We start from the raw sequence: 14,282 nt of genomic DNA on the forward strand, positions 1-14,282 counted from the left end.
CGATTTTTGGATCCAAGGGAAATATCTGTGTATTTATTTTATATTCTTGTCATTGTTTATTTTATGTTTTTATAATTCGTCCGTAGGTAATTTTTGTACAAGGTTAAACGTTAAAACCTACAAATAAATTGAAGGCCTTGTCCTTGTGCTTCAAGTAATATATCCATGTTTTCCTTGAGAAATCAACAATGAAGTTAATGTAGTAGAGATGTCCATCAAGTGAACGTACGAGAATCATACCACATATGTCAGAATGAGTGAATTGGAGGATGTCATTAGACTTGTTATTGCTAGAGGGGAATGGTCCCCTTGTCTTCTTTCCACTGGCACATCCTAGACATACTCCATCATGATGGGCTTGAACATCAAGAATCCCAAAGACCAACTTCTTCAATTTCTGAAGAGCTTCATAATGTATATGGGAAAATGTTTGGTGCCACAACTCGCTTTGATGATTAGTGTCATGGACCATTGCTAGAAGGGTTCTTCTAGTGACTCTATAGAGTCCTTCAAATGTAGATCCTAGTGTGAAAGCATCTCTCATAGGGGATCCCATCGGCCAAGTAATTACTTTTCCTTTGATGAAGGCGACTCTCATTCCTTTGTCCTCCAAAGCATCAGATACCAAATTCTTCTTCAATGCCGGAACATACATCACATCCTGAAGAAAAATGGATTCCCCTGAGTCCAAATGAAATTTAACAAAAACAAGGCCTTTAATGGGATGAGTGGAGTTGTCTCCAAGAATAATATTCAAATTTGACTCTGTCACTACCAAATTAGAGAGAACCTCCTTATATCTGGAGAAATGATGAGAGGCCCCACTATCCACCAACCAAATATCCCAAATATCCGGAGGAGAGGAACTAGAAAGTGCAAAAATAAGGATATACTTGGATTGATCAGTATCATTACTTTCATACCTTGAATTTCTTGATTTCTTTTGAGGACAGTGGTCTTCTTCATGAACATTTGGAGCATCTCTTATTCTTATTTCATCTCTTCCATTACTATCATTCCTTCGATCGTCTCCTCTTATTTGATTATTAAACATGTTATTATTTCTTCTAGTGTTGTATTATGGAGCACTGTTCTTCTTAGGGAAATGTCGAGCATAATGACCTTTCCTATGACAATTGTAGCATTCAATGTGTAACAATTACCTCTCTCTTCCATTCCTTCTATTATAATTTCAAGGAGGAGTATTCCTTGAACCCAATGAATCTCTTTTTCCTTCATTTTTCTTGTTATGAGTGATGAAAGCAGTGGGATCTCCTTCTTCAAGATTTTGTATGCTACCTCTTGAGATCATCCTTGATTATTCTTGAGTGATTTTTCCAAGCTCATCAAATGATGGGAAAACATTCTTATTGCTTATAGTGGTAATGAAGGTTTCCCAAATAGGAGGGAGACCTCTAACGGTTACCACCACCAACTCCTTGTCCGGTACAGTTCTCCAACTCTCTGCAATTGATCTCAAAGATGAGATATCCTCATAATGAGGGATTGCATAGACTCTCCTTTATTCATCTTCATATATTTGGGTTGATATTTCAAGGAGATGTTTTCATTCAAATTATTAGCCTCATACATGCTAGCTAGCTTATCATACATGTCCTTATACTTTTCAAATTTACAACATATGCAAGTAAATGATATTGTAAACAATCAATTATATTTTCTTTCCTTTTAACTCACCGTTCTTGTACTTGTTCTTGGCAGCAAGATGAGCATTTCTTGGAGGCTCATGAGTTTTTCCTTATATAAATTCCTGGATATCATTGTCATCAACTATGATTTCCAACCTGATTTTCCAAGCAACAAAGTTAGATGAGTCACCCAACTTCTCATTTTATTTGAAGTAAGAGGTAGACATATTGACTTGATTGTATAGGCTCCTTCAACTTTTTCAAATATGATTGCTTCATATTTTATCTCCTTTAGGTTGTCCTTCACCTTAGCTCTGATACCATGTTAATTTTTGCACTACTCTATGTTATTTAAATTACTTTAGCCCAATTCACTTTGTCAGTTAGAAATATTTTCAATAATAATTCATTCTTCCAATAAATAATACCAAATGAAGATAGAACAATAAATTAAAAGACAAAAGGAGACAATCAACACATCAATAAGAGACATCGATAGAGTCAAATACCAGGGAAAAACGCCACAAGGGGGAAACCATTTGAAATTCTTCTTCTATTAGATTGTCTTAAAATATTCAATAGAGAGTACAATGAGCCCAAAACAATATCAAAGTCAAAGTTTTGACGTGTACAATAAATCTACCAACCAATATCAAAACATGTGCCAATAGCCAAATCTAGTCAATTGTCATAAAGTCTACAATTCTGAAAAATTCAACCACAGCCAACATGTCTTAATCAGTCCTTCAGTCAATGGTCAAACAACCCTTCAAAATATCAGTCAATAGTCCTCCAACACGGCCTCAATTCCTGGTCAAGGTTAGCCCAAAACAGTGAAAGAATATCCAATCAAACTCAGTCAAAGGAGAGAGAAAATTCTATGGTAAAGTCTAAAATTTATTCTCCAGTCATCCCAAGTCAAAAACCTTGATTTTTATGCCAAAAAGTGTGGTGTGACTAAACAAAAATTCCCTTAAAATATATAACCAAAAATTAACCCAGAAAGTCAAAGTCAACAATGGTAAACGCTGTAGTTGGCGTTAGATTTCATCCACCTATAATTTTGTCCTCTTTCTCCTTCATACGTGTGAGAGAAGCCCTGAAATTTTAAGATAGTTTGAACTCGATAAGAGAGAGAGAATTGTGTGATGAATGGTCTCTCAATGAGGCTCCTTGACTTGTATTTATAAGCGTTGGAGGAGGGACAATTTATCCTCCAGGCCGAACTGATCAAACATCATATTGTGGGATTCATTTAAAAAATACACTTTCCCTTATCTAAATATAGTGCATCAAAGGTCAAAATTGGTTCTCTCAAAAAGAGGAATGTATTCCAATGATTGGAATTTGTCACTAAGCTGCCAAATTAGCAACTATTGGCACATCGTCTAAAGGAATCCCTTATGCACTCTCTTGTACTAGTTAATGTTATTTATCACAAGAACATGTGTTGGACACATTTCGATGGCATAATGAACCTTTGGTTGCATTCGACACTTGTGTCAGAAATATATGCACCTTAAGTTTGGCACTTGGAGATAAGCGTTGTTTTATCGTCATTTCACTATATGCATGTTAGATTTGGGTATTGTGCATCTTCTTGTCATATGTGTGAGAGATCATATTCAGGGCCTGTTATGCATTCTCTTACTCTTACTTTCTTGTCTCACTGATCTCACACTTGGCCAATTTTGGAGTTCTTCCTTGTCCTCACATCTTGCGCAATCAATAATCAACCTTCAACCTTCAACCAAGTGTATTCAACACTAAGGATTCCTAAGATTTAGTGACAAGGCCCTTACCTCCTAAAACTGAGCACTGCGCTCATGTTGAGGACAACCTCCTTCATTGTGCATTAACCAACCTTAGAGAATAATCGCTCACCCTTGTTGGTTACACTTACCCAATGTGCAATCCTTGATAAACCCTACCTAGCATTATGCACTACATTCCCAATGAATAGTAGGGTCATCTTTGTATCATTGCAGTGGAACCCTAAGTAATGCTTAGAGTCCCTTCTTCAATCATTGTGCATTATGCAATCACAGTTCCCAAGCTTTCCACCCTTGTCTCCTGAACTTGCCCTATGCGCAATTCTTAGACCAACCTTAGAGAATAGTCGCTCAACCTTGTTGGTTACACTTACCCAATGTGAAATCCTTGATAAACCCTACCTAGCATTATGCACTACATTCCTAATGAATAGTAGGGTCATCTTTGTATCATTGCAGTGGAACCCTAAGCAATGCTTAGAGTCCCTTCTTCAATCACTGTGCATTACACAATCATAGTTCCCAAGCTTTCCACCCTTGTCTCCTGAACTTGCCCTATGCGCAATTATTAGACCAACCTTGCCTTCATTGCACACTATGCACTTTCAGTGAGAAATAGGGTCATCCTTCAGCCCTTGTAGTGCTCAACTATACAACACCTATACCCTTCTCCTCAAGCACTGCGCACTACACATTCTAAGTGAGCAATCCTGTCATATCTGGCTCCAGGACATGTGCAATGCACATACACATGTCTCTTCATCCCTTGCTATTGTGCACTCCTATTACCCAGTCCTCCACTCCTTGCCTCTTGACCATGCACATTGTGCCTCAAGAATGCCTCTCCCTCAATCCTTGTGCACTTTCCCATCACAATCAACCTCACATGAGAAAAAAATATAAAATAGGTGATTTTGGTACTAATGTTGTCTCGTCATGAGTGAATGTCATTTGTAGGTACTATGATCCTATAATGGAAAGACGATGATCAAGGAGGTCAGCAAGAAGAGGTTACAAGAAGGACACTTATGGAGATGAGACAAAAATATGCTATCATGCAGGAGTAAAGGAATCTTGGACAATGAAAAAGAGATGGAAACTCATGTTGATTGAGAAGGTTCCAATACTTATCTGGACCCTTTGGAGGGTGAAGATGAAGTACAAGTCAGATCTATCATGAAGAAATGGAGATATAATAGTAAAGAGAGGAACTTGGCATTGATACATTACAATGAATTCTTATGTCTAGTCTCTAAATTATGGCTTCTCAAAGTGTCATCACAAAAACCTTATATTGCCATTGTATTTTGCCACAATTTGTGGAATGTAATTTTGTATTTCCAAAAAATGAGAAAATGTAAAATATGTGGAAGCCCAAGTGTCACATATGAAATATGAAGAGTCATTAGGAAGTCCAAGAATCATGTAGGAGCTGAAAAGTAACATGGGATCTCAAGAGCCATGAGGGAGGTCATATGGGAGGTGAATAGTCACCTCATTTGTTTTAAATAGACCCTCATAGCTCAAGCGAAAGGAATTTTCACCTTGGTTTCTCTAGATCGACACAAGAGAGAAGATCATGCTTTGGAGGAGCAAGTAGTGGCCTAATGGTCCACTACTAGAGCTAGTGTTGCATCAATGGAATTGTGTATCTTGGAATTTTCACTTAATATTTGAATCTCTTAGAGCCGACACACTTTCTTTCATGTGTCGTGGATGTTGTAAGACTATTCTTTTAATGTTTACGATATATGTTTATGTTCATACATACTAAAGTAAATGAACTATTTTGTTGGCTTTGGTATACATATTGTTGAATGTGTGTTGTTACTTGCTTTCATGATCGTTGTTACCTTGTGAACTATTTTGCAGGTTAATTAATGATCCTTTCTATGCTCCCATGCATCTTTATTAGGATAGTACTATTACTTTTCTTCTAAAGATTCACTTTCTCTCTTCTCACTCGTGAAAATAAATTATATACATTGGAATTGTATGATTCACAATGTCAACTTACTTGCTTGTTTCAAAGGCTGTGTGCATACTCTCTTATGTTGTTTATTGCAACCAAGGAAAATCTTTAAGTTTTGGTGGACATGCCTATTACCCACATGGGGCTTCTACTCCAAATAGTGTGAGGTCTAGTTGGGACTTCATATCGGGGATACCCCTTGTATGTTGGCCGTTTCCAACAGTGTTAACATAATCAATGATTATTATTATTACTACTACTATATAATATCATTATTATTAATATTCTATAACTTGTATTTTACTATCAAACACCATTTTCAACATTCTTACTATGAAGTACTAAATATTAATTTGAGCATTATAACTATTATTTATTAACTCTAAATATTAATATTAACATTAACTCCAATGTTAATATCTGAGCCATAATACTATAAATTTATTTTTTATTTATATATATGTTTATCGCCTTTATTACTTTAAGGTTTTTGTAGCCTTTTTCTTTCTCATTTTTTTAGGGTTTATAGCATAGTTTTTGGGTTATATGCTAACCTTACATCCTTCTCCCTTATTTTGTCACATTTTGTATTTATTGTTGGTTTGTTCTTTTCTTTCTCCTTGTTTTTTCTTGTCTTGATGATGTGTCCTACTATTGGATTCGAAAATTCGACCACCAATATGTCTACTATGGAGAAAACTTTAGAAAACCTCATTATTCAATACAATCCCACAAGAATTTAAAATCTACCATTTCCTCAAGATTATTACATTTGTAGAGATCCCCTAGCACTTCAATGTTATCCATTAAGTGTACACCTCAAGGGAGTCCCTTGATCTTTAACCAACTTCTATAATCCTAACAATTCCATTTTATTGTGATTCAAATTTGGAACCTTGCTTAACTATCATTATCATTTAACGATTACTTATGTTAGGGTGTTTCCCTCTCTTCTTTTATTTTTGCTTATGAAATTCAATGTCAATGACATTGTTAATCTCCATCTAGTGGCCCAATTTTGATGTAGATATTTAGTTGTTCCAAGTATTCTACAAGTTTTTCCTCCTTTATTTTCCACATCTTCACTCAAAATCTCCAATTTTAATTTCATGTGCTTTCCGCACACTTGAAATCTAATTTCTTTGTCTCAGACACTCCTTAGACTTAGACATCCAGGTCTCCAAATTCGTAAAGCCATGGTATATTCTCTGAACTTGTGCACATTACTCATACCTTGACCTTGGATGGATGACCTCACACTAGTTCAAGGGTTCGACTTGTTATGCATTTGAGGTTGGGGTCAAACAAGTCTTTGATGTTGAAGACTCTACTCGGCCCAACTTTCTGTCTTATTATATGCCAACTAGTGACTATTCTACACTTAATTCCTCCAGGGACCGACTCACGGGTCCCACCCAGAATCGAGGGTTGGTACTATAGCAAGGTCGAGGGTTGACCTCTCTCTACCCTTCACTTCGCCTATGAGCCTATTCTACTGTACCCTAACTAGACTTGATTTTAAACTCCATTGTTGCTGTATTTTTTACTCATTTGAACATAAATTAAGCCATGGCTTCCACTGATAGAAATTGGTTCATGAGGTTTTCATACAAGGTTCTCTACCCACATTATTGGTCCATTATCGCTTTCCTTAATGTTAAAATTCGATAGGACATCAGATCTCAAAGCCACTCATAAATTGGCCTCATGACCATATACTCACCATACCAACGCGTCACAGAGATTCGATCTTGTCTTCTAGTTCCAAATGTGTAAAACATAGACACAATCAATTAGTCACTCAATGGGGACACACCATCCTCAAAGAATGCAGATCACACACATGGAACACAAGGCTTACACGAAACATAAATGTAAATTTCACTTTCTATTAAGAACAAGGAAATATACATAGAACAATGAATATATATAGAGGATTTGATGGGCTCTTGGCCTAAGATCTGCAGAACTTCACGATCTCTCTCTAACTCTACCTAAAAACTCCTTTTCCCATCTATGCACACCCTTTCCAATATTTACCACTCGACTCACTCTTTTGGCCATATTTATTTTTGATTGGCCTCCCTCTCTCATGCCCAAAGGCTTACAAATTTAGTTATGGAAAACACTTCCAACTCAATAACCATTTCCCAAAAATATATAACTAATTACAATAATAACACTCTTGCTCTCAACAAATGGAAGAGGATCAATTAAATTGAATCCTCCATTCTTAGTAAAATCCACTTAATGTCAACCAATCTCTTAAAGAAGCCATTTACATTATGATTAGGAAAACAACCCACCCTATCCTTCTAGAATTTAATTTCAACTTACAAAAAGAAAATAAAACAATTAAGGAACCCACTCTAGTAAATTCAAAGACCCCTTTAGGTCAAATAAATAAAGTTTATTTTGATAGCCTATGCTCCTGCATCAGGCTCCCAAGGTAAAAGAAAGTTATGACCTCCTGGTCATTTTTCTTTGATGATTGACCTCCTGGATCCCAATTCTTATAATGTTGTTGTCCACTTTCTCCACTGTATTGTTGTATTGCTATTGTCTGCAACTTTCCAGGATCCCACACTTTATGTTGTAGTACTCCACTTGTCCCACTTATGTAAACTTGTACAATTAATCATACCCCATTGTTAACTATTTTCCTCATTTTAATATGCCTCTTCTGAGACATTTTCACTAGGAAAATTCTCATCTCCTCAATATTCATATCCAATTTGTCTTCTTGTTGGTACATGCTACTACTTCTTTGCTAAAATTTGTTGTTGCACCTCTTCTTCATTCATTCCTCTAGGGTCTAGAACTTTGTTTTGCCCTTCAGAATTAGCTTGACCTAAATATGCACTATATGCAGTACTCATCACCTATGTTCTTTGTTAGCCATTCTTCTAAAAACTTTATTTCTTCCTTGAAATTTATCAACATTAACTCTAAATATTGTTCTTGAGGTTGTTGTCATCTTTAGGAAGTAGTTTAGATTCTATTTCTTTAAGCACATTTTCATGTTCATCAACACCTCCTGCAATTTGAAAAATAAAATTTACTTTAGTTCCTTAGATGTTGTGAGCATCCCTTCATTGTTAGGTACTAACAAACATGTTTCATCTATGGCTATAATTTCTTCTCCATATCTCCATCTAGAAATGTTTAAGACATTCAATTGTATTACCAATTTCTTTATTTCTTTGTGGAGAAATGAATTATATCTTTAGGATTCTTAATCTTAGTTTCATCTCCTTTAGACAAGAATTTAACCTGCTCTTCAATATTTTCCTCAAATTTCCTGCAAAAAAAATCATTACAGGCCACTCATCCTTCTTCTTCACATTCCATCCATTTCTCTGACACTTCCCCTTTTCTTGTAGTAGCATTGTCATCACACTGAGCTGAAATTTTATCTCAACAATTTCTTTGTCAATTTCCTTTTGACTCATCCTTCTCATCTGTATGTTATTTACCTTAGCATTCCCTTCCATTATATGGTTTTCACTCAAACCCTTGTCAAGACCTTCAATAGTCATCTCTATCTTCACTTTTCCTTTTGAACTCTCCTTGTTCACTTGTGAATTGCATTAAGCATATACAATAACAAGTCTATTTCACCCTGCTACAGTACCTCACCAAGATTCTCTCTATGAACATGGCCTTTGTTACACATTGTTTTTTTTCATGCATGGAAATTGATTTCTTACCCCTATCCTTCGCCATCCAAAGCATAATTTCCATTAATAATTGAAGAAGATTGAAGAAAAATCCTCTATGTAAGATAAGAATCTTGTGAAAACACGTTAAAAAACCCTAATTTAGAAGGATGCCATAAGTTGGACAACGATTAACTGCGACACTGTTGGGTTGTCACAGGTTGCATACATGCTGAGCTGTGACATAGTCACACTTTTCCTATTCAAAAGGTGTGACACTGTTTTAAAAAAGGTAAAATTAAAAAGTAAGAGAAGCTTCTAGAATAAAATCCTTGTGGATGACATCTCCTCTAATCGGTGTGGATCTGACTCACATTACTACCTTTTTGGATCTCAACCTCCATCCCTTATCCTCCTCCTATCATTTCCCAAGCCTACAAGTACAACCATCTCACATTGAGATGGCTAGTTAGAAAATCTCAAGAAAACTCTTAGCTTTGATCACAAGACTTTTGAAGGCAAGGCATTGGAATGAAGGAACAAACTAGAAGGGGACCTACAACATCAAGGCCTAGGTTGAACCATTTATTTCATGATTAATGTAGTTATACATTTCTTTCCCTTAGATATTGTCTACAATTGATGGTTTTTATTACATATCTCCTTGACCATATATATAGGTCTAGTTAAAATCATCTTTGTATATATGTGCTTTTATCTCTTGTTCATTTGTGTTATCTGAAGGTCTCTTCTTCATGAAGACTAAAGACAAAGATGGAAGCTAAAGATTACAAGAAACTAGTGACGAAAAACATTGATTAAGAAGGCACAAATCACTTATCTCATTGTCACTCATCTATGATTTGATCATTATAGAATTATGGGAAGTTTTCTATTCCTGTTTGTTTTGTTGTAGATCTATGTTTCAGATGGGAGATCACTCTTGTCCGCAAGAGGGATTTGTCCATCAACAACCTTTTGGTAACACTAGTTCCTTCTTGTCTGGAACCTTCTAAGCTTCCCCTACTCTTCTATTCTTATGCACTCAATTCATTTTCTAAAGGTTCACCTGTTCTTCTTCAAGAAATATTTTCCCACATTTGCAACTTGTGGAGATGTCTCAGTAACTTCTACCCAACCTTAGCTGGAAGTTGTTCTTTCTCTCTCTGTCATGCAATATCTATTGCAAGGGATGGTACAAATTTCTTTTTGTTTCCACTTACAAGTCAAACACTTTATCCAACTTTAAATTATGAAGGCCATCCTTACCTCATCCCATCTCCATAGCTCTACTTCCTTCAAGAACTTCCGAGTTATTTTGTACTTACTGCTGAGAAGTCTCTTCCTACTATGCAACTCGTCATTTGAGAACTTCCTCTTTCATTACTTCCAAACTACCATTAATAATTCTTATAAAATAACCAGATTTTGGGTGCCAAGTACCATTGATCATGCACCCTTCTAATACATTCAATAACTCTAAATTGTTCGCACTTTCCATTTGATTTTTAGAGTGTTTTGACTTAACTGAACTCTTAAATGGACTCCATTTTTTTTGGCATTTAATTTGTGCTCCTTTTCATACTTATATAATTGTTTCAATCACGATGCCAACATCAATTTCTTTAAATTTCCAGTTTTAAATTTCAAAGTTCAGATGTACAAAATTTCAATTTCTTTTATACCTGTCACCTTAAATTAGTCCGTAGTTTCAAAATTCCTGGTTCATACTATTTTTATTGAAAATTCTTCCAAAATTTGCTCTTGGCTAGAATTGTCTTCTTCTTCATATTGGATTCCCTGTTCTTTCTCTTTTAGATCCAAATCTCCAATTTTCCAAAATAACTCATACTTATAACCTGCCCATACATACTCAAATCTATCATCAATAAAATAAATTTACTAGCAATTACCCCTAAAGGTGAAAAGACACACTGAAGGTATGTAAGATTTGGGAAGATCATCTGGCCAAGATTTGGGAAGATTTGTCTTTCATCGTTGTGCTTGAAGTAGCAAGTTTGTCTTGTGGTTATGCATACAACATCCTAAATGAATTATCACCAAAATATGTGAATTGTGTATGCAGTTGCAACAATTGTCCCAAATTTAAGGATTGTGATTGCAATACCCCAAAAATATGCTAATGCACATTTTAACCACGACCATGTAGGGCCTACACATAATCTTGCTAATAAAACATCAACAACAAAGTAGAAGGTTGAAAGCCATGCTAATCATGTAACTATTGGAAATCAGATATAACAACCATGTGTTTTTGAGGACATGAATAGGTCCTTTTACCATGACTTGGGTCAATGTGGTGATTCCCCTAAAATGGTCCCTGTAGAGAGTGTTGTTGCTCCGTCATCATCTGAGTCAATTCATAATTGTCTTCAATTTTCCATGTAATTAGTAGCAGTCAATTTATCCAAGATATGCCATGAATTTTAAAATATTTAAGTAAAGATTTCTAGGCTAAGAAAAGTCCAAAAGTTGATACTTACAGTTTTATTCAAATTAATATAATAGTGAAAGTTTACAGGATATCCTTGATCCCGTAGTTTGAAGTCTTGCAGTCTATGGGGTCTATTTCTACTTATTGTTTAACTTTCAATTGTGAGGTCTATTTCTACTTATTTTCTGGCTTGCAGTTTTTGGGGAAATGGTGTAGTTTCTGGTGTGGTTTCTTGTGCCATTTGGTAATTCCATGTTGTTGGTTTGGATCAAAAATGGTTTTTCCACCCTAGTGTGGTGAATCCAGTAACAAAGTTGATCACATCTATGGTTGTGCAAGTGATTATTAAATCTCTCACACTTTTTGTCTATGTTTCTTTTGATTTTTAGGGACTCCATCAGAATGATTCTTGCATAGACTAAGAAAAGGAAAATTGTAATCACTTGCAATATCTATTGTGTATGCTTTCTCATGTATGTTTGAACATCAAAACAACCCATTACAAAACAAGAAGGTTGTTGTCTTTATATTCATATGGTTTTCTTGGCTTTGATGTCCAATTGAAAATGTATTCAGTCTGTGCATGTAGAACATCCTAAAACCATATATAAAGATGAAGCTAATGTAAATGTGCATTGATATTTTGCATCATATAACTTTACATTGATGGTACTTTGCATTGATATTTCACATCATATAACTTTACATTGATGGTACTTTGGTCACCATATCTAGTAAAAAACATAAAGGCAAAGTTTAAGGGCATCCCTCAAGGAGTAATCAAGCTTCATTTCAATGTTTTAGACCCAGAGTGGGTGACTGTGCTACCAAATATAGATGCCATCATTCTATCCTCTGGCCAATGGTTTCTAAGATCAAGTGTCTACATTATGAAATATGAGGTAGTGGGTTGTCACAAGTGTCAAGAAATTAAATCCAAGCAATTGGGCTTCTATTTTTCCTTCAAACATGTTATTCAAGATGCACTCAATGGGATCCGCTTACTGTCGGGATTCAAAGGCATTGCCTTCCTGCAATCTTTCATAGTAGACCATTTTGAAAATGGCCAGTGGGACTCAAGAGGCACATGCAATAGGACAGTGCCCTACAAAAAGGATGAGGTAAATCTCAACGATGTTGAGAAAGAGATGCACAAGATACTTGTGGATGAGTTCAAGTATGGAACAAAGGAAGAGGCTCCCAATGGCCCAATTGCAAAGTTGGTTGATACATACTGCAATCTACTTAGGCCAGATGGGAAACCAAGAAAATATAGGGACTCTGATTTAATATCAAAGAGCAAAATTAATCATCATGTTCCAGTTGTTTGTCTGCATTGGTGATTGCATTTCCTAATCAATACATAGAATGAAATTTTACTGGAAATGAGCAAAGATATTTAATGATTTCCTTTCATAAATGTTATCCATGCTTCCTTGCCTTTATTCTATCTAAAATGGTTTTTACCTTAGCATTAGTGCATCATTTTATTTTTTTCCATAAATAGAAACAACAGTTAAACTCCAAAGAGCCCATTATTTCATTATGTTCATGGAAATATGCATATAGGGTTATCATGTTCATGTGACACATGTTAAATTCCCTATTTAGAAGGTTCAAATAATTTGTTAATTCTATATTGTGGTTGTAATAAGATATCAAAGTTATAAGGTAGTTAAAATATCTAGCCTAATTTAAGAAATATTATGCACCTATGATGCTGGAGCGCTGATCGGCCGTGCCTGAGAGCGATCGTCGAGCTGCCTCGGCCCTTGCAGGCCGCCCCCTGCGCGATCTGCTCCCCCAGCGGATTGAGCAGGCCACTCTTCCGATTTTCGACACCATCTGCCAGTCAAAGCGTCGCCTCTGCTAGGCCCGATAGCAGATCCGGATTGCAGGACCTGGAGAGCTCAATCCGTGCGCGCCCCCAGCCCTGAGGGCGGATCCGATTGAACTTGTGGGGATTTATGGAGATCTGGGCAGGATCTAACCTCAGCTAAATTTGAGATCATGGAGACTCTGGGCTCCCCCCAGGGTCCATCCGCTCCCCCATCCCTCTCGCCTTCGGAGGCCTTCATGCAGATTCTGGCAGGGCTGCCTAAGAAGAAAGCCCCTGAACCGTCGAAATTTGTGAAAAGATTGGAGGATATCCCTGCGATTTCCCTTCCGCCTGAAACCCCGATGCAAGTTGCTCTTTCGCTGTCCGATCGAGCCCTCGTTGGTCAGTTTACGGGGCTCTGGCCGTCCCCTAAAGATACAGAGAGCTGGGTAACCAGAAACTGGGCGCCGTTGATTAGAGAAAGCATCACCTCTTACTTCTTGGGGAGAGGATACTTCCTCTTCGAATTTACAGCAAAGGAGGACAAAGAACTGATCTTCCGAAACGGCCCCTATTTCATGGGTCCTCGGGGTCTGTATCTTAACAAATGGACCCTGGACTTCGATCCTGCAGCCGATGTCCCTAACGCAGTCCCTGTGTGGGTCAGACTCCCGCACCTCCCGGTCCATTGTTGGAATTGGGACTCTCTGCGGCATATTGGAAACGCTCTGGGGAAATTTATTGATCAAGCGAACAACAAGGATCAATACGACTGTGCTCGGATATGCGTAGAAGTAGATCTGGAGATAGGGATCCCTGAGGCCATCACGATAAAGGTTGGAAGCTGGACGCATCTGCAGAAGCTGGATTATGAGCAGTTGCCCTTCAAATGCCGGAAATGCCACGAGTATGGACATTTCGCCAGAGGCTGCCCATCCAACGTCGAGGCCGCATAG

The 14,282-nt window shown here is 36.9% G+C and overlaps 1 protein-coding gene and 1 pseudogene across 1 annotated transcript; both read left to right on the forward strand.

Annotated features, from left to right (window-relative positions):
* The first annotated feature begins 11,833 nt into the window (after window positions 1–11,833).
* Window positions 11,834–12,910, forward strand: LOC149169749 (protein trichome birefringence-like 24; annotated as a pseudogene).
* Window positions 12,911–13,583: 673 nt separating this feature from the next.
* LOC149169750 (uncharacterized) lies at window positions 13,584–14,282 on the forward strand. Its single transcript, XM_089425320.1, has one exon. The coding sequence runs from the start codon at window positions 13,584–13,586 to the stop codon at window positions 14,280–14,282; it is 699 nt and encodes a 232-aa protein (XP_089281446.1).

This window comes from Pinus tabuliformis, chromosome 4_2 (assembly GCF_031772625.1).
Source record: "Pinus tabuliformis cultivar Carrire ecotype Pingquan chromosome 4_2, CPIR1, whole genome shotgun sequence".
NCBI classification, from domain to species: domain Eukaryota; kingdom Viridiplantae; phylum Streptophyta; class Pinopsida; order Pinales; family Pinaceae; genus Pinus; species Pinus tabuliformis.